This window comes from Monodelphis domestica, chromosome 2 (assembly GCF_027887165.1).
Source record: "Monodelphis domestica isolate mMonDom1 chromosome 2, mMonDom1.pri, whole genome shotgun sequence".
NCBI lineage: Eukaryota > Metazoa > Chordata > Mammalia > Didelphimorphia > Didelphidae > Monodelphis > Monodelphis domestica.
Window position 1 is genome coordinate 369,694,648 of NC_077228.1, and position 27,959 is coordinate 369,722,606.

Sequence of the window (27,959 nt, forward strand, 5' to 3'; positions counted from 1 at the left end):
ATGATCAAAGTGTTGAGATCAACAGAAGCCCTGAAACCTCTCAAAGAGAGCGGCAGTTACCTTTCACCGATCAATGAAGACAGGCTAAACCAGATCGAGGGTACCTGTTAGGCTTCAAACCCATCGGTGAGTTAGGGGGATGTCTACCCCAAACAGGTGAAGACTTCCCCTGATGATGACAGCAATTTGTGCCAATTGGCTTTGAAGGTGGCTGAAGCAGGTACTATGGAGCAATTAGAGCTTGCTCAGACATTGAAGATGTCATCCACTTCATCCCAGGCCATCACTAGTCATACTGACTTTTCTTGTCACTGAACTTTGGTGTTGCTAGAAGAGATAGTGAGGTTGATGCCTTGACTTTATGTAACTCTGCCTCTCTTAAATCCAATTCACATGCAAATCAAAACTTCCTCATGGTGTCATTGGTCTTCTTCAAAAACAAAGGACAGACAATAACAACTAATCAAAACTATTTAAGATTCCTCAAAATGGCCTATATCAAAACACCAAGAGATAGGACATACATAGTAGGACTGAGAGGATAAGGGTGGAATAGGAGAGAAGTTTGAAGAGTGGGAATAGTTCAAAGAATGAGAAGGCAATTGAAGGAAATTTCAGAGAAAGGGAAAAGGACTTGGTGACATTTTTAGAGCCTTTATGGCTCTTCTGAGCTCCCAGTGTTTTGTGGTTACTGCTCTCATCCTGTTTGTGGTCTGGAAAGGGGCAGAACTACATCCACAGTGTCCTGCATAGTGGGGTACAGTGCATACTGAGTGGAATGGCTGTTCACTATTCTCATCTATATCTTTAGAAACTTTTGTTCATTGACTATCAGATTTGATTCAGCTTGAGAAACATCTGATTTTATGCTAACTCATTTTTTTTCCTGGATTCTTTTGGGGAGCTTCCTCACAGTTCATTGTTTTCAGTCCAATTCCAGATATTTCTGCTTTCAGAAATCATCTTCAGCCCAGTGGATGCTTAATTGTGGATGCTTAATGACAGATGCTTAATAGACTGAGAAAAAATGAAATGGTACCAAAGGCTACCCTCATCCTCATTTCCAGGGAGGGCCTTGGCTTCACCTAGTATGGTACCAGTAGCTAAATGAGGTTATTCTTAATCCATCAATTAATTAACAAGCACTTATTAATCTTCCACTGTATGTGAGGTACTATGCTAGTCATTTAGTATACAAATATAAGAATGAAACAATCCCTACTATCAATGAGCTTACATTTAAAATTTGTCCAGTGACTATTTTTGAGTATTTAGGAAGGCCTAGGTTAACTTATTTGTTCTTTATTGAAAGTCTACTCTTGGGTTTAAAATAAGCATTTGGGGATAAAAGAAAACTGATTTTGGCTCAGTTAACAAATAATTTAAATCTTGAAAGGATTGCAAAGGAAGAAAAGTCAGTTGAAAGGCAACAAACCAACTTTCAATTTTGTAAAATTGAGAAGTATAATGATGTCATACAAGAACATTGGAGGTAGAGTCAATAAAATCAAGACAACAACAAGCCTTTATTAAGCACTCAATATATAACAATCCCTGTGGTAAGTGCTGAGATAACAAAAAAAAAAGTTTAAAAAATAAAAAAGGATGGTCCCTGCTTTCAAGAAAGTCATATTCCAATGGAAGAGCAATATGTAAAAAAACCCAACTAGATCTATAGAAGTTATAGTTACAAACATATTTGGAAACTATTATTCTTGTCATCATTCATAGTTCATTTTTGTTTTTTGTTTTTTAAACCTTTACTTTCCATCTTGGAATCAATACTATGAACTGGTTCCAAGGCAGAAGAGTGGTAAGGGCTAGGCAATGGGGATCAAGCGACTTGCCCAGGGTCACACAGCTGGGAAGTGTCTGAGGCCACATTTGAACCTAGGACGTCCCATCTCTAGGCTCTCAATTCACTGAGCTACCCAGCTACCCTCCATAGCTCATTTTTGAAAAGGACCAATGACATCAAGGGGTGATGTCTTGAATTTTGAGTGAACTGGATTTAAGTGAAGCAGAGTTGCACAAAGTAATTAGCTCCACTCCCTTCCAGAGTCAACAAAGTCTAGTATCAAGACAAAAGTCAAGACAACGGGAGATGGCGTAGGATGCAGTGGATGGCCTTGGTATCTTTAATGTTTGACCAAGTTCTAAGCTCTCTATAGCACCTTGCTTCAACTGTCTTCATAGTCATTGGAACAAGTTGTTCACATCTTCCCATTCCACCAGGAGAAGTCTTCACATGTTTGGAGTAGTCATCCCCCTAATTCGCTGATGGGTCTGAGGTTTGTTGCTTAACCTCAACCTGATTTAGTCTGTCAGCCAAAAAGTTTTTATTGAGGTGTGGCCACTGAGCATGCTACAGTTTCTTGGGGCTACAGGTGAGAGCTGGGTGAAAGGCAGAGACCAAAGTGGGTGAGCAAGCAGCCCCTCACAACAGAGATGCGGGTCCTCCCTGCACAGCCCATACACCTACACACAGAAAATATATATGTGTACGTATGTGTGTGTGTGTTTGTGTGAGGACAACCAGTAGTCAGGAAATGGAACTTTACATGTGAGAAAGTAAAGTAACATGTAAAAGACAGAAAATGTTGTAAGAAGCCCACAGCAGGGTTTTAAAATGACAAAGAGAGGACTTTATATTTGAACTTGGAGATTAAGGGGAATCCCTGAAGTTTGACAACTGAACAGAGAGAGATTTGAGGGAAATTTCAGTTTTTTCGATTGCTTAACTACCTGTTTGACCTTGGACAAGGGACTTGACCACTCTAGGCTACTGCTGTCTCAGCCATGGATTAGAGATTCTCTAGGATCTCTTCCAACTCTGAATCTGTGAACCAAAACTTGAAAGCCAATCTTTAGCTTTGTTTTATTTGTGAACTCTGTATGAAAACTTAACAGTACACATTTTGAAAACCAAATTCTGTTAGAAATCTTTTTGCGTGGTCAGATTTCATGTTTAGACTGCACTGATTACTTGATGCAAATGTTTGCTTTGTCTTTGTTTTGTTTTTAAACCACATAGTGCTGAAGAAATATCTCCCAAAGGAGATGAGTCAAAGAATGTTTCCATCCAAGGGAGGGCATTCATTATCACCCACCAAATATTTACTGAAAATCCACAGAATCCATAGCACCAACTATGTCCTATGAGGAATGTGATGAAATCATTTTAGCTTTCTCTTTCTTAGTTTTCTCTTTGAGTTGTTTTTTTAAGGACATGCTGAAATACATATTTATTTATTTATATTATTATTTAAGGTTTGCAAAGTATTTTACATGTATAACCTCATTGGATCCTTAACAACAACTCTCCAAGATAGTTGTTGGTATTTCCCCCATTTTAGAGATGAGGAAACTGAAGCTCATAGAGAATAAGTGAATTACCCAATGGCCCAAAATTCTACTTGGCAAGTGTAAAACTTGAACAGAGGTTTTTCTAGTTCTAAATCCAATATTCTATACATTCTGCCATGCTGTATCTTTTAGAAAACAGTTTTTTGCAAACTTTTTTTCATTTTAAATTCCATATCAGAAAAAAATAGAAAAGTTTTGAGTTGCCAAGGAATGTATACTTTGGCCTAAAAAGTTTTTTTTTTTCAATTTGATAGAGTAAAAAGGTCTTTCAGCCCTTTTCCTTGAAGATTGATTGGGGAAAGAACTTGAAACTGCAAAAAGGAAGTCATGTCTAACTTTGAGATGCATTGTGTGATTACAGTCTCTCTCCTGATTCCTTAGTCACATAGAAAGAAAAGTATAACAACATTTAGATTATGAGAGCTGGTCAGTTGAACAATCCAAATTAAAGGTTTTCCTTAATCAAGGGAAATATTTCTGGGAGTTGAAGGTCAGTCACTGGAAAATGTTTTTGATGTCAAGGTGACCCAAGTCCTGAGGTTGTCACAGCAGGATTCTGGCTCTGTTCAAATGCCAATAGGCAATAAACACTCAATTAATGCCTACTGTGTGCCAGGGAATGTGCTGAGCAAATGTGGCTATTCAGAGGTATCTGAAATCCTTATTATCTTAGCCTCCCTCTTCCCACGTCTGTTCAAATATGAGAAAGAAACCAAAGTTACTCAAGAAATGACTAATCACAGGATGACAGGCTTAGGGCTGAAAGGGACATCAGAGGTTACCAAGTTCAAACCCTTCATTTTAAGGAAAATAAGATGTAAAGGAAGAAAGTTAATTTGTATCAAATCACACAGCTAGTAAGTGGCAGATCCATGAATCAGAGCCTGGTCCTCTGAATCCAAATGCAAAGCTATTTTCACTAAAGTATCCTGAGATTAGTGAAACATATGTTTGTGTGTGTGTGTGTGTGTGTGTGTGTACACACATATAATGTCATTGTATCTAAATGTCCATTTCTTTAAATGTCATTGCATGCATTTATACTTTTTGTTTAAAATATTATCCAAATACCTAAATTGTAATACTCTATTGTTTTATTAGTTTTTTTAAAAGGATAATTGAGTGGGAAACTGATTCTAACTTCAACTAAGAACTATTCTTATGCCTTAATCTCATATACCAGAACCACCAGAATATGTCCACAATTCAATTTCTTAACTAGTGAAAAGTTACTCCAATTTAGGAAAGATGCTTGAGGGAAAAAAAAGACTTTCTTGAGAATGGAAATTCACAAAGTTACAATAATATCCATGGGAGTTTTAAAACTTTCACCAACATCTATGACTTCATGGAGTTTATCACAAAGTAACAAAATAATATTACTGTTCCAAATCTGATATTAATGAATGAATAGGGACTGGTCTATAGGAATGTGTGTCCAGGCTAGAGAGTAAAAGGAGAAAGGCAAGGACAAAATCAATAGCATGCACAGATGAGATGTGGGAGGCATAAGTCAAGGGGACAGTGAGTTAAGATGAAAAAGAAATTAAAGACTAAAGATGGAATAAAGGAAGAAGAAAGATTACAAGGAAAATATTTACATATAAAAATAGTTATTTACAGTTGTTTAGTCATTTCAGGCGTGTCCCATTTTTTATGACTTCATTTGGGGTTTTCTTGGCAAAGATACTGGAGTGGTTTACCATTTCCTTCTCCAGCTCATTTTACAGATGAGGAAACTAAGGAAAGAAGGTTAAGTGACTTGCCCAGAGTCACATAGCTAATAAGTGTCTGAGGCCAGATTTGAATTCAGGAAGATGAATCTTCCTAAGTCCAGGTCTGGCACCTACCTGATACCAAATAGACACATAAACAAGGAAATTTGGTCAAAGTTTGTTCAGTAAAGACTAAACCATCTGACCTCAGGTGATTAACTTAGAAGAGAGAAAGTTCCATTTACTAGAATGCTCCCTGAGATGAGAGGTATATTTATTTTTGTTTTTATATGCCCAGGACCCAAGTATAAAAAGCTTAAAAATGAACTGAACAGAACTAAATTTTATTACAAGACATCAAGTGAAGGTTTACTAGAAACTGTTACAGATAAAGGTGTATGTAGCATTGCATAAAAAAAAAAGTGCTTTGGATTTTTGGAATCAGAGAACCTTGGTTCAGATCCTAATAACACTAGTAACTATCTCTGGGAGTCACTTTAGATCTCTAGGACTCAGTTCCTGTTTCTGTAAAATGAGAGCAGTGTATACCATAACTTCTAAAGTTCTTTCCAGTGCTAAATCTATGCTTCTAAAGCCTAAGGAACTGACTCCTTTCATGCTCATTATAGTTGTTTGCTCTCCCCAATTACCAGTTAATTCTATGGGGAAAAAATTGGGGGAGAAGAAAAGATAGAGTGGACATAATGTGTGAAGAAAAGGCAATAGAAGATCTGAAAAAAACTACACAATGCATCATTTGAGTGAGTTCTTTGAGATATTTCTATTTTAAGTTGCTCCCTCTTTCCTCCTGTCTCCTCTACTCCCAGCCAGTTTCTCAGTGAAATGTTTCTGTTCATTTTCTTTTATCTTCTCTTTTTTTCCCTTGGTCTCCCACTCCTAATGCTACAATCTAGTGACTAGATTTTAATTTTCCAGAGTTAGGGAGAATAAATTCACAAAAGCTCCACATATCCAGAGAGAAACCACACAGCTTACAGTCTCTTAGGATCAACAATGACTATCCCCAAGATCACCCAGTTCCTGAGCCTGCTAACCCCTTACCACTATGGGCAGGCCCAGGCAGGGGCCTCATAACATTCATATCTACCTCAGGCCTGGTAAAAAGGAGTTCATGACTGGAAGGCTCCCCATGTATCTCCTGGAAAGGATTCACCGTCCTCCATGCTCCCTGGGATGACACGATGTTATTGGCTAGGGAGAGATTGGTTTTTGACGAACTGGAAAGAGTTCAGAGGAGGATGACCAAAATAATAAGAGGCTTGGAAGCTAAACCCCATGAGAGAAGATTAAAAGACATGGGCAGGTTGAGTCTAGAAAAATGGGCTGAGCGGAAGCATAGCTATACAAACATAGAGAAGAGAGGGTCCATTATTCTCTATTAGTTAATGAAGCTAGAACAAGATGTCATGGGGTTTAGATTTGGCAGGAAACATTTAGGTGAAAATACAAACACTTTATAACCAAAGAGGGTTGGGCAATTGTATTGGATGCCTAGGAAAGCTGTTGAATTGCTGTCATTAGGGAGATTTAAGACTAGACTAGACTTTAAGATCATCTCTTGAAGTAGCCATAGAATAAGAGACAAAAGGATCATACCCAGGGTTAAAGCTAGAAGGAAACTTGTGAGACCTACTCCAACCAGTTCATTTTATAGAGAGCCTAGATGACTCCAGAAAGAATCTGTAGAAACTCTCTGTTTCATTGATGCCTTTTATTTTTTATACCACACACATACACATCCCTATCGCCTCCCCACATAGCCGCTTCTCTTGTCACAAAGAAAAACCGTTAAATAAAACCAATGACCATAGCAAATACATCCAATAGAGTATGCCATGTTCTGCACCACTGAGAAGAGGAAGTAATTTCATTGTCTTTTTTTGTTACTAGTATGTCCAATTGCCCTTAATCTAAATTTGACTACCTTTCAGTGTTGTTTACATGCATGTTATTGTAGTCATTGTGTGTATTGTCATCTTCTATTTTATTCTGTTTCAATTCATACAAGTCTTCCCATGTTTCTTTGAATTCCTCCCATTAATTTCTTACTGTGTAATAATAATATTTTATTACATTTGTGTACTGTAATTTGTTCAGCCATTCCTTAGTGCGTCAACAATGGAAAATAAAATGAAATTGAATATTTTATAGGTGTTTCTATGCATTACTCCAGGCATATGAGTACTTTCTACTATTCTTTTACAGAACAATGTTATTCAGACTGACTAACATTCAAATAATACCCTGTGTTTGGGGTAGTTTGTTAAATCTATGAGCCAAAGCTTTAAGTCCTTTTGGAAACAGAACAAGCATACTCCCTATAGAAATTGTTTTTTTTTGAGGGGGGGGGGGCAAGGTTAACTTCAGTCCCTAATAAAGAACCATTTGGGCATAGCTACTACTAGTAGTCTACATAGCTACTATATACTACATACTACTACTCTATTGCTTCTTTATAAGGGCTGTTCTTGTCATCATTTCTCCTAATCTCTGAGTTGGTGGCATTGAGCAAAGGGACAAGAACTGCTCCCTTATATGTGTTTCCTCTCTGCTGGCACTAAATTTCAACCACCACCATCACCACAACAACTAGAATAGTACATTCCTATACAAATGCAAGTCACTCATTCTAGCTAAGCACCTACAAGGTAGGGACAACCTAGGACCATGTTGGTAAAGACCATGTGTGCCAGAGGGGGGTGCTTCTTTCCCCCTCTGCACACATGCCTAAGGACATTTCTCCCATCACCCACCCCTCTGCCCAGTAGCCCAATGGAAGTGCTTCCTCTCTCCTCTGGGGAAAAGGGAAGTGGGGGAAGGGTTCACAGGCAGCATGAGGGTGGCAGTTTGGGTACTTGGTCTCTAAAAGGTTCACCATCACTGCCCTAGGATGTACAAAGAATGGCTCTGAGGACTAAGAAGGAAAGAATGAGCCTAAACTCCCATTTTTATCCCAGGATTTCTTTGGTCCTTGCATAAACTGACTGGAGTAATGATAGCTTGGACTACCTTCTCAAACTATTCCATACAGGAGTAAAAAACGTAGTCCTGGCCCATTCTGGACAAGGATCCCAAAAGATAGTATTAGAGGAAGAATAAAATGGGCCCATTTGATCCTAAAATAATTTAATGACTTTCTTAATAAAAATAACTGCATCTGCTCCTACTTTTCTGGTTGCAGTGCATGCAGAAGCCACAATAATTGAAAGCAAACACCTTCACTAGATTTCCTGGCATATCTGTCTTGAGTATACAGATTTTTTCCCTTTCTAGTTATGAGGGAATTATATTGACATTTTGTTCAAAGAAGAGTTTAAAGGGTCTGAGGAGATTCCAGGCTTTTCTTCCAAGTTTTCAAGTCAAAGGACTAAGCAAGCCCAGACATTGCCCTTTCTGCTGCAAGAATATTTGACCACGGATTGATTTATGCCATATAGCTTTGTGAGAAAGCTTAGAAGTTACCTTAATTTGCCTGTAGAAAAGCCTATGAGATTTGGTCACAAATTAGCCTTGATGTCAAGGCTACCTTTGCGGATTTATTAAAGTTGGGTTTTGCCTGACCTATAGCACTAGTCTTCTCAATAGTCTCTCTATTCATTCTCTACACATCTGCTAAATGATTTTCCTAAAGTGCAGGTCTTACTATCACACATACACGCACACATGTGTGCACACACACATACACAGACAATGCTATTGCTTCCAGGATCAATTATAAAGTCCTTTATTTTATATTTAAGGCTCTTCATAACCTAGTTCCTCCCTACTTTTACAGCTTTCTCACATTTTACATAATGCAACAGATATAATGTTAAACTTAGTAATAAGAAGATCTTATGGGATTCAAATCATGCCTCTGACAACTCCCAGCTATTTGACTTTAGGTAAGTTACTAAACCTCCTTCAGCATCAGTTTCTTAATCTATAAAATAGAGATACCTAGCACTATGGTACTAGGTTATTAAAAGGTTTTTTAAAAGATCATAATGGATGGTTTAAAGACTATAAAATAAATAATGAATTGAAAAAATTCTAGGTATTTTTTTCCTATTTCAAACAAATACAAATAAAATCTTTATGAAAAATGTTCTAAATAATTATTGTTTAGAGAAATACAAATCAAAACACATATCTGATTAGCTAAAACAATAAAGGAGCAAACTAACAAGTGTTGGAGGAGATGTGGAAAAATAGGGACACTAATACATTGTTGCTGGAACTGTAAACTGTTTCAACCATTTTGGAGAGCTATCTGCAATTATGTTTAAGGAGTGATAATACTGGATACCTTTTGACCCAGGAATATCACTTTTATGTTTATTTCCTAAGGTGATCAAGGAAAAAGGAAAAAATTATATGTTCTAAAATATTTATAGCAACTTGTTTTGTGTTGGCAAAGAACTAGAAGCTGAAAGGATGTCCATCTATTGGAGAATGGCAAGTTGTGGTATATGATTGTAATGGAATAGTATTTTGTCATAAGAGATGACAAGTTGATTATCACAAAAAATCCTGGGAAAACATATAAAGTGAATCAAAGTGAAGTGAACAAAACCAGAACTTCATACACACTAATAACAATAATGTATGATGATCAATTGTGAATGACTCAACTATTATCAACAAGGCAAAGCTCCAGGACAACTCCAGAGGATTCACAACAAAAAAGGATATCCCCATCATAAAAGGAACAGTCTGAATGCAGATTGAAACATACCATTCTTCACTTTATTTCCCCCGTGAATTTTTCTCTAGCATAAACAATATATGTCTGATTTCACAGCATGACAAACAGTGAAATATATATTATATAGATACAATCTATGTTATATTACCTGCCTTCTTGAGGAGGGGGATGTGAGGAGAAAGGCGGAAAAATGAGACAGATTTTTGGATATAGCAAACATGAAAATTTGTCTCTCTCCAATAAGTATATTTATTATAATTTATTACATATGCATAACAAATCATATGTATCATATTATTGTTATGTTACATGCTATATTATGTTACATATAAAAATAAAATAAAATTTGTAAATCATCCCAAAAAATCTATTTGAAAATCAAAAGACAATATTAGCTTTGACTAATACTCAGTTTTTCCACTATAATTTATCCTCTGCCTATCATCAGGTGACTGAAATATTATTTACATTTACATTTATGTAACATTTGCAATAATGTTATTAGCATTATAACAGGATTTTGCCTACTTCATTCTCCCGTTAACCTTCTACTCCCTATGGAGAAAATGGAAAGGAGAAGGAGAAGGAGGAGAAGAAGGAGGAAGAGGAGAAGAGGAAGAGGAGGAAGAAGAAAAAGAGGAAGAGGAGGAGGAGAAAGAGAAGGAGGAGGAGGAGATTCTGCACGTGGTGATGCCATTTATTAGTACATAATGAATGTTTGTTGATGACGGTGGTGATGAATATTAAGAATCTGATTTTGCATTTATCATTGAGTACATGTTTAATAAGTGCTTGTCAACTGGACATTAATTATATTGAATTGAGTAAATGTTCCTTTTATTTCTTATTCCCTTTTTTATTTACTGATTTGTAAGGTGGTCTGTTATGAAAAAGAAAAACAGCTTGCCAAGGTGACTTGAGAATGAGTTGCTAATTTCAGAATCAGGAAGACTTGGATTCAAGTTCTAACTTTGACAATTACCATTTGTGTGATACTGATCAAATCAATTCACATCCATTGTTTTGGACAATTCTCTAATATTCTGACATAGCAGAGGCAATGCCTTGAATTGCTAGAAGAAACTTCTTTACCTGGGATTTCCCTAGAATAATAAAATCATAGGTCCAGTCACAATCTCTTTCCCTATCATGAAAATGAAGCTTAAGAAGAAAGAACTAGGGGGCAACTAGGTAACTCAGTGTATTGAAAGCCAGGTCTAGATATCTGGGGTTCAAATCTAGTCTCAGATATTTCCTGTGTGACCCTGGGCAAGTCACTTAACCCCCATTGCCTAACCCTTACTGCCCTTCTGCCTTAGAATCAATACATAGTAATGATTCTAAGTCAGAAGGTAAGGATAGATAAGAAGTTTTTGTTTTTGTTTTTAAAGAGCAAAGAACTACCACCAAAGAATGGAAGAAAACTATCTTACCTATGAAATGATATAGACAAACCATTAAGCCAAAGCAAAGAAAATGATTGTGAGGAAGTGGGACAAAGAAGAAAACATGGGTTTTCAAGATGAGTTTAGGGACAGAAGCACGATGTGTAAGTTAATTACAATAGAATTAGGAATGTGACGATCTCAAAAAGAACTGGAAAAATAGCTATTAAAAAAAACTTTCCCACTTTTGTCTAATTGTTCTCCACTTCTAAAATATGGGAAAAAACATTCTGATCTCATGAATGATGAATTAACAATTTAAGATATGGTGCTCCTTTTTTTCTCCAGCAAAGTAATACAGCTGAAATCTTAGAACTAGAAGGGCTATCCAGAACCGTTCAATCCAAACCATAGCTAAATAAGAACTTCTACTGTAATACAGGTGACAAAGGGTCAAGCACTTGAGAATGAGTTTTTTGAAAACTTTTGGTAAGAGGGTCTCATTCCCATCTGAGGCAATTTCTTCCATTTTGGATCATCTCTAATTTTAAGAATGGGTTTTCCCTAATGTCACACTTAAATTTCCCTCTTTGCCACATCTACCTTTATTTTACAGCACAGCAATTCAGACACTTAAAGACAGCTATTCTCTTTTCCAAACTAAAAATCCACAGGTCCTTCAATTAAATCCTTATGGTATGATCTTGAAGCCCTTGATCATCTTGATTGCATTCCTGTAGACATTCTCCATATTCTCATGCCCTTCCAAAAATTCAGTTTGTTTTTTAGTTGTATCTGACTCCATGATACTTTTTCAGGTTTTCTTAGCAAAGATACTGGAGAGGTTTGTCATTTCTTTGTCCAACAAATTTTCAGATGATAAACTGAGACAAATTAAGTTAAGTGACTTGCCCAAGGTCACACAGCTAGTAAGTGACCAGCATCAAGATTTCTTTCAGATGAATTTCTGTTTAGCTATAGTTCATATATACTATACTTGTGAAGGTGATTTTTCATGGAAAGGTTTACACTTTTTCTCATAATTTTATCTGATTCAATATGGTATTCTATTATAGTCTAGCAAGATCTTTTTGGATCTTTATTCTATCATTTCATATGTTAGTTATCCATTCTAACTTTGTACACTCTAAAAACTAGATTTGCCATGTAAGTCCTTGTCTAAGCAGTGCAAGTCCAAGCACAGATCCTTGGGTCAGTCCACAGGAAACTTCATTCCAAGTCAACATCAAACAATTACTTTTTGCATCTAGACATTCTATCAGTTTCAAATGTACTTAAATACATCTAAAACTGCTCCATCTTTTCCACAGAAATAGCATCAGAGGCCATCAAATACTTTGATAAAATCTGGGTTAATTATTGCTACAACATTCCCCTGTCCTATCAATCTAATATCTCTATCAAAAAAATAAAATGAGGGGCAGCTAAATAGCACAGTGGAAAGAGAGTAAGGCCTGTAATCTGGAGGAATTCGTTCAAATCTAGCCACAAATACTTTCTAGCTATCTGACCAATTATCTAGCCCTAATTGCTCTTCTGCCTTATTGTTTCTAAGATAGAAGGCAAAGGTTTCAAAAAAGAAAAGAAAAGAAAATGAATTGATTCTCTTATGATCTATTCTTTTTCTTTTTAAACCCTTACTTTCCATCTTAGAATCAATAGTGTGTATTAATTCCAAGGCAGAACAGTGGTAAGGGCTAGGCAATAGGGTTTAAGTTAAGGCACTTACTAGCTATATGACCCCGGCCAAATTACAAAACCTCTGTTTACCTGGAGAAGAAAACAGTAAACCACCCCAGCATTTTTGCCAAGAAAACCCCACATGGGATGATGAAAGTCAAACATAATTGAACAACTGAACAATAACAACACCACCTTAGTTCTTTGTCTATAAAATGATGATACTGCACTAGAGGGTTTCTCTGCTCCTTTTCCACTCTAAATCTATGACCCAGAATCTCAATCACTTCTTACCTCTCCTAGATCACACTCACATCCAATCTCTTGTCAGACTGCTTTTATCCAAATGTTCCCTTTGTCCCTAATGAACGAACTAGGGAGTTGACTCAGATACTCCGATGGATCTATGATATTATTGATCTGAATTTTTGCTCTGGTGAAATAGATTACATCTCATTCATCTACCCATCCACAGTGATTCTTATTAATTTCTTTTCATAAATTCCCAATAGGAAGTACATCCAACATTTTTGAAGCCTTCCTCACTCTCTCCTGGCCCAAAAAGGATACTAGTGGAGTATCCTGGATATCTGGATCAGCCCTCATTAGATGGGCCCACCTTCTCTTCTTTCCATATGTTTGCCTAATGACTTCAAAGTCCTGCATTGGTTTTATATTGCAGTCTAATCTGGATCTGTTTACTGAACTCTTAAGTGATAGTCATTTTTAATTCTTCTGAGATAGTTATGTTCTGTGTCTCACTGCCTACTGATGAAATGCTGGTTTTGCAAAATGCTAATATTTCTCCATAACCCAAATTCCAAATCCCATTGGTATGGGATTTTCTTCTTATAGATGAAGCTCAGTGCTTCAAATCTGCATAAGAGGAAGGGCAGAGTTGGTAAGAATAGGAGAAAAGAAGAGTGTCAGTGTCTTCAGACTCTGTGGTCACTTCAGGTGCTTCTGCCTGATAGTTTTTTAGAAAGAAAATATATGGTAAAAGCCACACCTCCAATTGCTGAAGGGAAAATAAGACTGATGAGAGGAGCTGGCAGGATCCATCATGTCCTTTTAGCCAGATTTCTTTACTTAGAAACTTTGGGCAACTTCCCCTTGAGTGAGGTCTAGAACTCTCTCTCTTGGTTGAACTTAGTTATCTCACTCACACTGGGAAAGCTCCTTCACTCCACAGTGCATAGGATATATTATTCACTCCCAAAGAAAGAGTTCCTTCACTCAGTAGAGTCTGGTATATTCTCCCATATATAGTTTCTCTGATTTCTATTTTGCTTTTAACTTTGGATAAATGAGTTTCTTTGCTTCTTCCTAGGTATGTTCTTTGTGAAACTAATATTTGGTGGGAAAGGGGTCAAGCCTTGGATATAAATCTTGAGGTCTTGCTTCCTTCATTAATGCATAGTGATCAGAAGTTTAGCCTGAAGCTCAAAACCATATCCCCTAGATGACTGATGGTGAATCTTTTAGAGACCAAGTGCCCAAACTGCAACCCTCATGCCACATGTGAACCACCCTTACCCCGTAGAGGGGAAGGGGGAAACTCTTCCATTGGGCTGCTGGGCAGAGTGGTGAGTGAAGCGAGAAAAGTCCTCAGATGCATATAGAGAGGGGGAAAGGAGCATCCCCGCATGTGTGCCATAGGTTCACCAACATGGTCCTAGCCTAATAGTATTTAAGGGAGTAATAGATATAATTCTAGCCCTGTACTCCCTCTCTCTGAGGAAAGCAAAGTGGCCATATTTTTGGTCCCAACTTTCTATTTCCTTCCTAGAAGGAATTAAAGATTCCTATGGAGAAAAGAAGCTAGAGACAGCTTTCTGCCTCCTTTCAAGACACACAGTGACAGCCCTAGGGTACTTGTGAGAGAATAGTCTTGCTACATCTCTATTGGGATCTTAGAGCCAACTCCCCACACACCTAAGGTAGAATCAAATCCAAGGAGCTATATGGAATACATTTCCTCCTTCACACTCACATTCCAGCATTTAGCATCCTCTTTACCTATATGATAATTCATCTGTCTGTCAAAGGTGGACAGATAGATAGATAGATAGATAGATAGATAGATAGATAGATAGATAGATAGATAATAGAGATAACTATGTATATGTACCTCATTATCACATTCAATAACCACTCATAATTTATTGCAAATATACAAAAGGGATGGATCCTACCACTCTAACCAAAAACCAAGCTACTCCTTAAATAGTTTAGGAGAATAGCTTATGAGTAAGGATAGTTATCTCCCTCATTCAACTATCTGCATCTGCCTTGCTCTCATATTTTCAATCTTAAAAATGAGTATTCCAGTCATTGGAAATGCATATTTCCTGGAGTAACTTATTAAATTGGATTTTTAGTTTAGAAATAAGCCTCTTTTGAATTGTAAGAATGAATGATTTCCCTAGAGCCTCATCACTGATAAACAAAGGAATTCGAGAAACTGTGAAATTGAAGATAAGATCCTGGAATATGGATAACCCCACCAGAATACAAACATAAAATGAAATCCTAGTTTTCAACAGTCAAATACCCAATTTTTCCCTAACTAGCTCATCAGAGCAGGAGTAAACATAAGTTATAACTAAACTAAACTATATTGACAGCTAAAGTTCATTAAAGAGAAGAAAACAAAGAAATCACCATATTCTATGGAGAAAACTCCTTAATGCATGAGATATGACCTTTGTCCTTGACGCTGAAGTCCAACCTAGTTTAGGTCCAATTCTGCAGCACAGTCATAACTAGGCAAAACTGTATCTAGAAACACATGTAAAACCCAGTGGAATTGCAAGCCGACTACAGGAAGGGGTGGGAGGAGGGGAGGGAGGGAAAGAATATGGTTTTTGTAACCAAGGAATAATACTCTAAATTGACTAAATAAAATTTTCTAAAAAAAAAAACTGTCTAGAGCAAATTCAGTTGGGAGTTGGAGCTTGTAAAGGCATAGAATGTGTCCTGACAAAGGGATAAAACAAGAAATGGAAGAATTGGGGTCAGTCCCACCAGAAATAACTGTAATGTGAGACAAGAATAGTAGTAGTTGCAGGGACAGGGCATAACAGTATACCCTTCCAGGGAGTAGGTATACTCTTTCCTCTGGCAGAACCATTCCCAACACGTCAGTATTAGTACCGCATGGCAAAAACCTATTCTCCAAATTCCCCAAAGTTATGGCTCTAGTCTGAAGTAAAGAGGCTTCATTCACCTTTAATAATACCTGGAAGTCCAGTTTGGTCCTGGTCCATTCTCAGTCTTGGATGCAAGGAAGTCTGTCCATATCAAGATTAAATAATTCAAGAAAAATGAATTCTGAAATAGGCTCAGATTTAAGTAAGCCCCAAATGATCAGACTTTTGAAAGGATCATTTTAAAATAGAGATAAAATAGGTTCAAATTACTCTGTCTCTGTCTACCCAGAACTCAGAGGATGGGTTAGAGTCAGATTGCTTTCTTCAAGAAAGAGTTGAACAAAGCCTTAACTTCAGAAGAGATGAAATAGTCAAGAAAGAGGACAGGTAAAATCTCAATAACACAAACCCTTAAGGAATTTTCAAATTCCATGCTGTAGTAGAATTTTGTTATGATGATCATATTGCTAGAAAAAATGACCCAGATGTCTAAGACCAAGGGGAGTTAAAGAACTGAGTCCTAGATGATGAAAGGAGAAAGAAGTCACATTAAACGTCCCAGTTCCCCCTCTTTCCTCTTCCTAGATCTCTTTAGATATTTATCTGGGCACTGCTGAAGATAGCAGCTACTCTCCTCCTTTATATCATGTATGACTATCATGACGTCTTTTGTAAACTTCTCTAACCAATTGGCTAAGTGACATAATCCCGTCCTTTTTGAATCTCAGTGGTACTAGGGTAGTACTTAGGTTGTCTTTCATTCTTATTAAAAAACAAACCTATGCTCTACATGTAATAAATATTGATAAAGTTAAATATATAATAAAGTTATATAAAACTATGAAGTTACAATTGACCTAAACTCCTCTATTCACCTTTTATTTTATTTTATTTTATTTTATTTTATTTTATACCCTTACCTTCCATCTTGGGATCAATACTGAGTATTGGTTCCAAGGCAGAAGAGAGGCAAGGGCTAGGCAACGGGGTTAAGTGACTTACCCAGGGTCACACAGCTAGGAAGAATATGAGGCCAGATTTGAACCATGGACCATGGACTTCCCATCTCTGGGCCTGACTCTCAATCCATTGAGCCACCCAGCTGCCCAATCCATTCACCTTTTAAATCTGTTAAAGTATTCACTATTTTCTTTCTTACTTAGTGTCAATAGTTGAAAGGCACAACATATGGCTAAAGAGCCAGTCAGAGGAGCCAATTGAGTGGCTTAGTAGATTGAAAGCCAGACAAAGAAATAGGAGGTGCTGAGTTCAAATCTGACCTCAGACACTCCGTAGCTCTGTGACCCTGGGCAAGTCACTTAACCCCTTGCCTAGCCCTTACTGCTCTTCTGCCTTGGAATTAATACACAGTATTGATTCTAAAATGAAAGATAATGATTTTTTTAAGAGCCAGTCATATTTTAGTAATGGGAAAAGTATGGGCAATTTTAGCCAATGCATTAGAGAGCTTCCTTTTTCCCTTAGAAATAATTTCTGCATCATTATTACTTTTATGGTACGTCTAATCCACTAGAAGTAGAACATTTAGACCTCCCTGCTATATTGACTGGAAAAAGTGCTTTAGACACATGATAGTGATTGTATTTGAAATTAGACATTTCTTCCTTTTTGAAATAACAGGTCAGAAGAAAAGTAATCCCGGATAGAGTAGCACTATTTTTTGTCAAAGAAAATTACAGATAGCTAATGTGATTTAAAAGCTAAGTGAGGAATTTAGGTCAACTTTAAGTTTATTAATTAACAGCTACTTACAGGTTGGGACCTAAGGCTTGTCATGTAATGAAAATGAAAGATAACCCAAATATTATTTGGGCTTCTTTGAGATATTGAAAGAACCTAAAGATGTCTCCTAGACCATTGGATGGAGAAACTGACTAAAGACATGGACGACACTTGTGATCTAGTGGAAATGCAGTGGAGTATAGTGGACAGAGGATAGGGTCAGGAGTAGATAAAAGTTTAATCCTACCTCAGCTACTAACTGACCAAGGGCTCTTAGACAAGTCACTTAACCGTTCTTGACCTCCATTTGAGAGAATTGGATTAGAAGACTTAAAAGGTCTCTTTTAGCTCAGACTTCCTATGAAAATATCGAACCTCTCCAAGGTGAGTCCTTCCACTTGTGGAAAGATTTCTGGTTACCTGTAGTTGTAAAGCTCTTATCTTTGTTGGTTATCCACTAGAGGGCAACATGGCGCTATTCACTCAGAAAAAATATTTTTGAGTATTGATGAGCTCAGAACAATTTTATCTACCATTATTAATTCTCACTTATCATCTAAACAGTCTATATAGAACCTGAGCTATGAGCAAGTTAAGTCCATTGCTTAACCTTGCATAAAGAACCAGTGGTAGAGTTGTCAAAAACACCAAATGTCTGTGATTGCAAGCCAAATGTTTGAACAACTATATCATACCATGATTCTGATGCCTTCTCAAGAAGCCAAGGGATTAGATTTAGTCATCTTGTTTGCAGAGACCAAAACCAGCATCCATAGTGGATGTTGCAGAGACATTTTTAGATAGCATATAAGGAAAAACTTACTAATAATTAGAGCTATCCAAAAATGGAATTGGTCAAGAAGCTATGGGTTTCCCCTACCTTGGAGTCTTCAAAAAAGATTGGATGACTAACTGATGGTAAATCAAAGAGGGATTTCCTAATCAGATACAGAATAAATCTGAGACCTCTGAGTTTCCTTCCAATAGAGATTCTGTGACTCTCCAGCCACAATGGAAAGTGGTAAACAGAAGCTGTGGTCAAGTCTAAGGAATTATGTGAGTGAAAGGGGACTTTTTAAAAGATTCATTGCTGTGATCCTAAACTTATCACTTATTCATTCTTAGTATTCTAGACACAGATTAGTTGATTATTGCACTGTTGATTTAGAACTTTAATAGTTCAATTCATTTTTCATTGAAAGTGTAACAGAATGATTACCTAATTTGCTCTGGAGGATATATCTCCTAATTTTACCCAGCAATCCTTTTTTTTTTTCCAATCTATTCTTTCAGGAAAGATTATTGAGTAAACTAAGGAGGTGTTCATCAGTAGGGGAATGGTTGAATCAAGTATGGTTTAAAAATGGAATGGAATGCTAATGTACCATAATAAATAATGAAAGGGATGGTTGCAAGGAAACCTGGAAGGACTTAAATGAATTCTTGTAGAGACAAACAAGCAGAAATGGAATAAATTATATTTATAACAGTTTGAGGACAAATAAGTCTGAAATACTGAAGAATTCAGATCAATGCGGGAACCAATTACATCTCTAGAGTGTCAATGATGATATCTATTATTTACCTTATAACAGAGAAGCAGTGGCCCCAAGATGCAAAAAAAAAAAAGACATATTATTAGATATCGGTCAATATGGAAATTTGCTGGATTGTGTTTATTTCTTACAAAATTTTCTTTTTCCTTTTTTTGTATGGAGGTGTAGGTGGTAGAGATACAAGAAGGAAGGAAAATAAATAATGGAAATAATATTTTTTAAAAAGAGGCATTATTAAGAAAGGAACTGAAAGGAGCACCTAGATCTACTTACTATACCTTGCTATCTCATTTTATCTCAGAGGGTTCTGAGGAAACAGTTTGATTTTAAAAAATCACAATGATTTTATTGATTTATGAATGTCTGTAAGTAATTGACTTAAAGAAATGATTGTGGCTAATATTTAACTAATTCTTCGAGCAACTTGGGATATCATTTATCTAAATAGGCATTTAGTTTATCTGTCATCATTCAGGAAGGTGATTCTTGGGGTTTTATAGCAGCCAGAACTTAGACACTTTGGTCTTATTGCATCACATAACTATAGATTTTGAGATCTGGAAGGCACCTCTGAGTTTACCACTAGTTTAACTGTGTTAATTTGTAGATTGAGAAAATGACTTTTCCCCACAAAGTCCAATGCAGGGAATCTCCCTCACATCTTCTTTGCCTGCAAATTAAAAGCTTCATAATCTTCCCTGTGGGGGAGGAATTTCCATATGGTTTCATTGGTTTAAAAACTACTTTTTGGAAATTTCAGGATCTCTTGCTCATAAGATTTGTCAAGGATTTTCATCCTTTTCAGGGGCAGGTGAGTAGTGCAGTTGATCAAGCATCTGGCCTTGAATCAAGAAGACTTGCATAAAAAGATGGCCTCAAACATTAACTAACAATGATACTAGACAAGTCACTTAATCTATTTGCCTCATTCTCTCATCTATAAAATGGAAAAATAATAATAGCTCCTATATCCCAGGGTTGTTATAAGACATGAGACAATAAATGTAAAGCACTTAGCACAGTGTCCAGCACACAGTACTATATAAATGTTAGCTATTAGTATTATTTTTTCAATTAAATTGAGAAGAAACAGCAGAGAAAGAAATATGTAGTGCTTGTTGTGGTATGGTTTTTTTGTTTGTTTTGTTTTCTGACAGGTGATTCTTTCAGTATCTGGTAACCACCTAATTTTGGCAAGTAGTTGTTTTCATCAGAGTTCATTAAAGACTATCCCTCTCGTAGTTCCTTAACATTCAATATATGAGGCTCTAAGGAATAGTTTGCGTATGGTATGCTGCCAATTTCCCAACTGATAATGAGAGAGAGGTAATATTAAAAAAAATAAACCACTTTTGACAAAATACAACATCCATTCCAATTAAAGACATTAGAAAATATTAAAATAAATGAACTGTTCCTCAAAGTGAAAAATAGCATCTATCTAAAACTATCAGCAAACATCTGTAATAGTATTAGTTAGATGCTCTCCCAAACAGATCAAGAGTGAAACAAAGATGCCCATTATCACCACTACTATTCAATATTGTACTAGAAATGCTAGCTATAGAAATAAGAGAAGAAGAAATTTAAAGGAATTAGAATAGGCAGTGAGGAAATAGAACTATCACTCTTTGCAGATGATATGATGATATATCTAGAGAATCAATGAAAAATTTAATTAAAACAATTAAAACTTTAGCAAAATTGAAGGATATAAAATAAACACATAAATCATCCATATTTCTCTGTACTACCAATAAAGTCCAACAGCAAGAGATAAAGAAATTCCAGTTTAAGATAACTGTAGACAATAAAAAAAAAAATACCTGGGAGTGTCCCTGCCAAGACAAACCTAGGAACTGAAGTAATGAGGGAGGAGTTGAGGTCTCTAAGTCTTCAGTGGCTATTTACCAAATCAGAAATATCTTGGAATGTCATGGGGAGGAACTGAATGATGAGCTCACAAATGGTATATAAACCCACATTAAAAGGATGATCTCTTTTTCCACCCTGTCAGATCATGAAATCAACTAACCTGATTATAATATCTTGACCAGTCAATTAATAAATATTTTTAAAATTTAAAAATGAATCCTTCCAAATTCAGAAGGTATAGAATTTTGAAGCAAGACATTTGATTCCTTCTTGCAATATTCCCCTACATATTGAAATTTTTTCACTAACATTTCTCCCATTGTAGCATGGCTTCTCACTCAAAGACACCACATCCATGACAAATTTCCCCACTAGTAGCCATTTTTTGCCCAACTCCCACCCAGGAGTCAAAAGGAAAGGAATATATATATATATATATTTTTTTTTTCTTTACTGCCTCCTCCAAACCCTTTTTCTATCACCATCTCTCATGAGCTTTTCTCTTTTAAGTCCATGCAATCCACTTATACCCACCTGTCTCCAATCTCCCTGATATCATCTATTTGCAGGTCATTTTCTTAATGTTTTCAATAACTTTTATAACTATCTTGGTTTTCCTTTTCGTATCCTCTTTTCTCAGACTCAGATATCCCTGTTCAACAATATTCATGTAATCAACCCCTTAACTTCTTGACCACATAATTCAATCTCCTCAATTCCATTGACTTTTCCACCCTGTTTCACCCACACGATAATGAGGTCACACCTTAGACCTTAGAGTCTTCCAGAATTAATCAGTCAAGATCAGTCTTGGATCACTCCCACCATATACACCTACATAAATGCTGCTGATGATAGGTGGGGGAAATCATGTAACCGTTCTGATTGGGTCCACTACAAATTTATGTCAGATAGTTCTCATTGCTGTGGGACAATACTGCTATACCTACCTTATCAACTCACATATCCACTCTCTACAGTGACTTTTCCAAAGCTTTTCATCCCTCCTCAAATCTCCTAAGGCTTTGCCTCCCCCCAATTCCCTCAGTTGAGAATCTTGCCTCATATTTTTTAGAAAAACACCCTCTTCTTACCTCTTCCTCATTTCCTATCATTCAGGTGCCTTCTTCCCTTGTATTTCACCCCTGTCTCACATGATGAAAGTGACTTTCCTCTTTACCAAGGCTAACATATCTATATGTTCATGAGATCCCATTCTATCTAACAGATTGCTTTCTCTCATATTCCCACTCTTTCATCTCTCTTTTTTTTAACTCTTACCTTCTGTCTTAGAATTAATACTAAATAAGTATCAGTTTCAGGGCAGAATAGTGGTAAGGGCTAGGTAATTAGGGTTAAGTGACTTGCCCATGGTCACACAACTAAAAAAGTGTCTGGGGCCAGATTTAAACCCAGATCCTGCTGACTCCAGACCTGGTGCTTTATTCTTTTACTTATTTTCAATCTCTCTCTCTCTTTCTATTAGCTCTTTTCCCACTCCTTACAAATATGCCAGTGTCTTCCCTATCTTAAAAAAAAAACCCTCATTTGATCTTTCCAAACCAACTAATTCTCATTCTACCCTTCTGCTTTTGATAGCTAAATCCCTCAAAAAGGCCTACAAGAGATGCCTCTACTTCCTCTCTTCTCACTCTTCTTAACCTTTAACAATCTTGCTTTTAACTTAATCATTCCACCAAAACTGCTTTTTTCCAAAGTTATTAATAACCTCTCAGTTCCCAGTTCCCAAATTCAGTGACTTTTTCTTAATCCTCACTCTCCTTGATTTCTGTGCAGCCTTTGACACTGTTGATCACTCTCTCTTCTTTGATATTCTCTTCTTTCTAGGTTTCTGGGACACCGGTCTTTCCTGGTCCTCCTCCTACTTATCTAGCTGTTCTTTCTCAGTTTCCTTTGCTGGATCCTCCTCCAGATCACACCCTCTAACCATAAGCTGTTCCTCAGGGTTCTAGCCTCAGCCTTCTTCTTTTCTCTCTCTCTCTATTACTATGATCTCAGTAGCTTCCATGGATTTAACTATTTATATGCTGATAATTTTCAAATTTACCTTTCCTGCCCCAATCTTTCTGCTGATCTCCATTCTCTCATCTCCAACTACCTTTCAAATATCCTGAATTTGATATCCAGGAAACATCTCAAGCTCAATACAGTTAAAATAGAACTTATTACCTTTCTCCCTAAACCCTACCCCACACACACACACACACAAACTATTTTTTAGAAGTCAACACCATCCTCTCAGTCCCTCAGACTTACAATCTCAGAGTTATCCTGGATTTCTCCCTACCTCTCACTTGGCCTCCCAAATCCAAACTCTTGCCAAGACCTATCCATTTCACCTTTGTAACATCTCTCAGATGGGCCACCTTCTCTTCTCTAATACTACTACCATTCTAATACAGGCCCTCATTGCCTTACAAGTGGATTATTGCATTGCGGGTAAATCTACTTGCCAGAAGCCTCTTCCCACCTTCTATTTAGTGGCAAAAGTTAATTTCCTAAAGTGCAAGTCTGATCATGACACCCCACCCCATCCCTCAACTCTACTGGCTTCCTATTGCCTCCAGGAGCAAATACAAAATCCTCTATATGACATTCAAAGTCCTCCATAATCTAGCTCCCTCCCTCTGCAAGTCTTACACATCACTCTCTAACAAATATTCTTGCGTCCAGTGACACTGGCCTCCTGGATGATCCATGAACAGGATACTCAATCTCTTGGCTCCAAGCATTTTTTCTGGCTAGCCTCATTCCTGAAATACTCTCATTTCTCCCCCCATGGTGATCTCCCTGGTTTCCTTAATTAATAAAAATTTTTAATAATAAATATATTTTTCCAGATTACATATCAACACAATTTTTTAATATTCACTTTCTGACATGTTGCAATCCATGCTCTCTCCCTTCCACTCCTCCCCACTTCCCAAGAAGGCAGGCAATATGGCACAGGCTGTTCATATATTATGATACAATGCATATTTCCATGTTTGTCATGTTATGAAAGAAGACACACATTGCCTATACTAGAGAAAAGTTCATGGAAGAAATAAAGTATTCAGACTGTCTGTTCCTTCTATGACAATGGAGATACTTTTTCTGTCATGAGTCCCTTGGAGTTGTCCCAGAACCTTGCCTTACTGATAATAGTTGTCATTCACAGTTGATCATCATACATTATTGTTGTTACTGTGTGCAATGTTCTACTTGTTCTCCTTGCTTCACTTTGCATTACTTCATATAAGGCCAGGTTCTTTGTGATTATTTTGTTTGTCATTCCTTATAGTACACTAGTATAGCATTAGAAGTGTGTACCACAACTTGTTCAGCCATTCAGACCTCATTTAGATTTCCAGTTCTTTGCCACCACAAAAAGAGCTGCTTTTTAGAATTGGTATTGTTGGGTCAAAGTGTATGCACAGTTTTATGGCTCTCTGGGCATAGTTCCAGATTGCTCTCCAGGATGATTGTATCAGTTCACAGATCCACCAGCAATATATTAGTCTCAATTTTCCCACATCCCCTCCAACATTTTATCATTTTCCTTTTTTGTTATGTTAGCCAATCTGATGGGTATGAGATGGTACCTCCAAGTTGTTTTTATTTGCATTTCACTAATCAATAGTGATTGGGAGCTTTTTTTCTTATGACTAAAGATGGTTTTAATTTCTTCATCTGAAAATTGCCAGTTTGTATACTTGGCCATTTGTCAATTAGGAAATGTTTCTGTATTCTTATAAATTTGACTCTATTCTTGACATATTTGAGAAATGAAGCCTTTGTCAGAGACTTGCTATAAAGATTTTTCCCCAGTTTCTTGTAAGATAAATTTCTATGCCTGACTAAGTATGGATGTTTTTCTCACTTTTTGCCAGTTCCAATGAGAGTAGGGTTTAAGCACTGCCTGCCACCTCTCCATCTTCCTTTCTGTTATAATGATTCTTGCATGCCTTTTCATGTGAGATAATTTGCCCTAAACTTTCTCTCCTTTTCTCTTTTCTTGATGTATTCCTCTTTCTTATCCCTTGATCTTTTTGAATATCACACCATAATATTCAATTTACTCTCTGATTTCTGTCTATAAATGCTCTTATTCATAACCCTGATAGTGATAAAGTTAGGAATTATCTCCAACACCTTAAGTATCCTAAGTACTTCAGGTATTTTATGTACTGCAAGGTTCATAGAAGTTATCACCTTCTTACCAGTAATCAGTTTAATTCCATTGTTTCCCTTGATTACTTTAAAATATCTTAAAGTATCTCAAATATCTCTTGTATTATAATTATCTTAAGCATTCTAGTTATCACTTTCCCATTTCAAGGAATATAATCAGTTTAACTTGATTGTTTCCCTTGATTACTTTAAGTATATTAAGTTCTTTAAGTATCTCTTGTTAGTTAGTTAATTTTTTAATTAGTTGGTTACCACTTTCCCTTGTAGGGATATCATTAATTTAATTCTCCAGATTACCTTGAGCTTTTCTGTTTACCTTTTTATGCTTCTTTTGAGTATTGAATTTGGTCATCAGATTTTCTTTTTTGCTCTGGTCATTTTATTAGGAATGCCTGTAATTTCTGATTCATTAAATGTCCATTTCTTCCCATAAAATATTATTCTCAAATGCCCTAGGTAAATTATTTTTGGTAGTAGAACTAGATCCTTTGCTTTGCAGAATATTATATTTCATGCCTTCTAGTCTTTTAATAAAGAAACTGCTAGGTCCTCTGTAATCTTAACTGTGGTTACACAACCACAGTTAAGATTACAAAGGATCTAAAAAAAAGCCAATTCAAAAATTGGCTTTTTCTCTAGCTATGACATGTATATTTTCTCATTGACTTGGGAGTTCTAGAATTTGTTTATAATAGTGCTGAGATTTTTAAATAGGGGATTTCTTTAAGTAGGTGATCAATGGATTCTTTCAGTTTATATTTTCCCCACTTGTTCAAAAACATCAAGGCACTTTTCCCTGATAATTTCTTTCAATATAATGTCAAAGGGTTTTTTGCTTTTGTTGTTTTTGTTGTTAATGATGGCTTTCAAACAACCCACTGATTCTAAGATTCTCTCTCGTGGATCTATTTTTCAGGTCAATTGTTTTTCCAGGGAGAGATTTCACATTCTCTTCTATTTTTCATTATTTTGAATTTTTATTTTCTTTCCTGCTATCTCATGAAGTCATTAGTTTCCTTTTGTCCAATTCTCATGTTCAGGGAGCAACTTTATTCTTTGAAGCTTTGTACTTCTTTTCTTAGGGAGCTATTTTCCTGTTTGAAGTATTATATTTCCATTTTAGGTTACTGTTTTCTTCATAAGTTTTTGTTCTAAGCAATTGTTTTTTTCTATCATTTTCTTTTCTAATTTTTCTACTAGGTTTCTTATTATTTATTTTTCCGTTCTTCTTTGGAACTTTCCAGTGGTTCATTTTGGGCTTGATAGTCTTTTACATTTTCCTTTAAGGTTTCACATGTTTTCATTTTATGTTCTATTCTGAACTTTTATTTTGGTCATCTCTTTTTTAAAGATATTTTTCTGGTGTCAGGAATTTTCATTGTCTTTTGCCCATTAGGAGGTTATTTTTTCTCTTGATTTTGTCTATTTTGTCTATCATCTCAAGTTTACCTCTGTTCCTTGTGGGCATACTAGTCTGTTTTTGTAATGTGCCCAGGGTCAACTAAGTTGTCTTGGTTTCAGATTGAGCACTCTCCAGATGTGGTCTGGTTGGCTCACTGTGTAGGAATTTGTAGCTGTTCAGTTAAACTGGTTGGAGTTGAATTCTACCCAATCCCACCAAGGCTGGACCTTATTGGGCTGAGTTCCTCCCACTGTTGCCAGTGCTAGGTAATACTTGGTTCCAGGAGGTTGCCACTGGTGGAAGCGGCGGCGGCGGCAGCCCAGGATCGGGAGCAGGCGGTGGAGGTGGCGGCGGCCCCAGTTCTGGACCGGGCCCTGGCAGTAGCGGTGAGAAAGGCCCCATCGAGTCATCGCCAGGCCCGCCTGAGGAAGTCGTAGTGTGGAGTCCTGAGGTGGAAGTGTGCCTCTTCCATGCCATGCTGGGGCACAAGCCTGTCGGTGTGAATCGGCACTTCCACATGATCTGCATCAGGGACAAGTTCAGTCAGAACATAGGGAGGCAGATCTCCTCCAAAGTCATCTGGGACCATTTAAGTACTATGTACGATATGCAAGCATTGCATGAGTCTGAGATTCTTCCATTCCCTAATTCAGAGAAGAACTTCATCCTTCCTGAAGAAATTATTCAAGAGGTCAAAGAAGAAAAGGTGATGATTGAAGATGAGGTGAAGGAAGAAATAAAAGAAGAAATGGATTCACACACTGTTTTTACATCTTCAGGAAATTTGGGTAAAGGAGCTGAAAAGTCCAGTGGCAAAGAAAAAGAAAAGAGCTCATTAGATTCTGGGTCTAAAGAAGGTAGAGACAAGAGGAAACACAACTGTGTCACAGAAAAGGTCTTAAATGCAAACAGCAACCCCTCTAGCCCAAGTGCAGCCAAACGTCGGAGAACATAGACAGGCCATTATTAATAACTTAGAGAAAATAAGAAGGAAACAAAAAATGATGATGTTTACTTTAGTGGAAGGAATTTTTTTAAAGTTTTTATTAAATTACCCCAATTGTTCAGATGGTACATATTGTCATTTTTGATAATCATTGGAAAGGGAGCATGAAAAGATTAGCATGAGGGAAGAGGCTGAGAAATGTATCCTATACTTCCT

General features: G+C 36.7%; 1 protein-coding gene across 1 annotated transcript; it reads left to right on the plus strand.

The window, feature by feature from the left end:
- On the plus strand, positions 1 to 27,926 carry LOC100032035 (MRG/MORF4L-binding protein-like). The gene is made up of 2 exons (XM_056814735.1): positions 1 to 100; positions 27,058 to 27,926. The coding sequence occupies exons 1-2, from the start codon at positions 1 to 3 to the stop codon at positions 27,750 to 27,752; spliced, it is 795 nt and encodes a 264-aa protein (XP_056670713.1). The 3' UTR covers positions 27,753 to 27,926.
- The last annotated feature ends 33 nt before the right edge of the window (positions 27,927 to 27,959 follow it).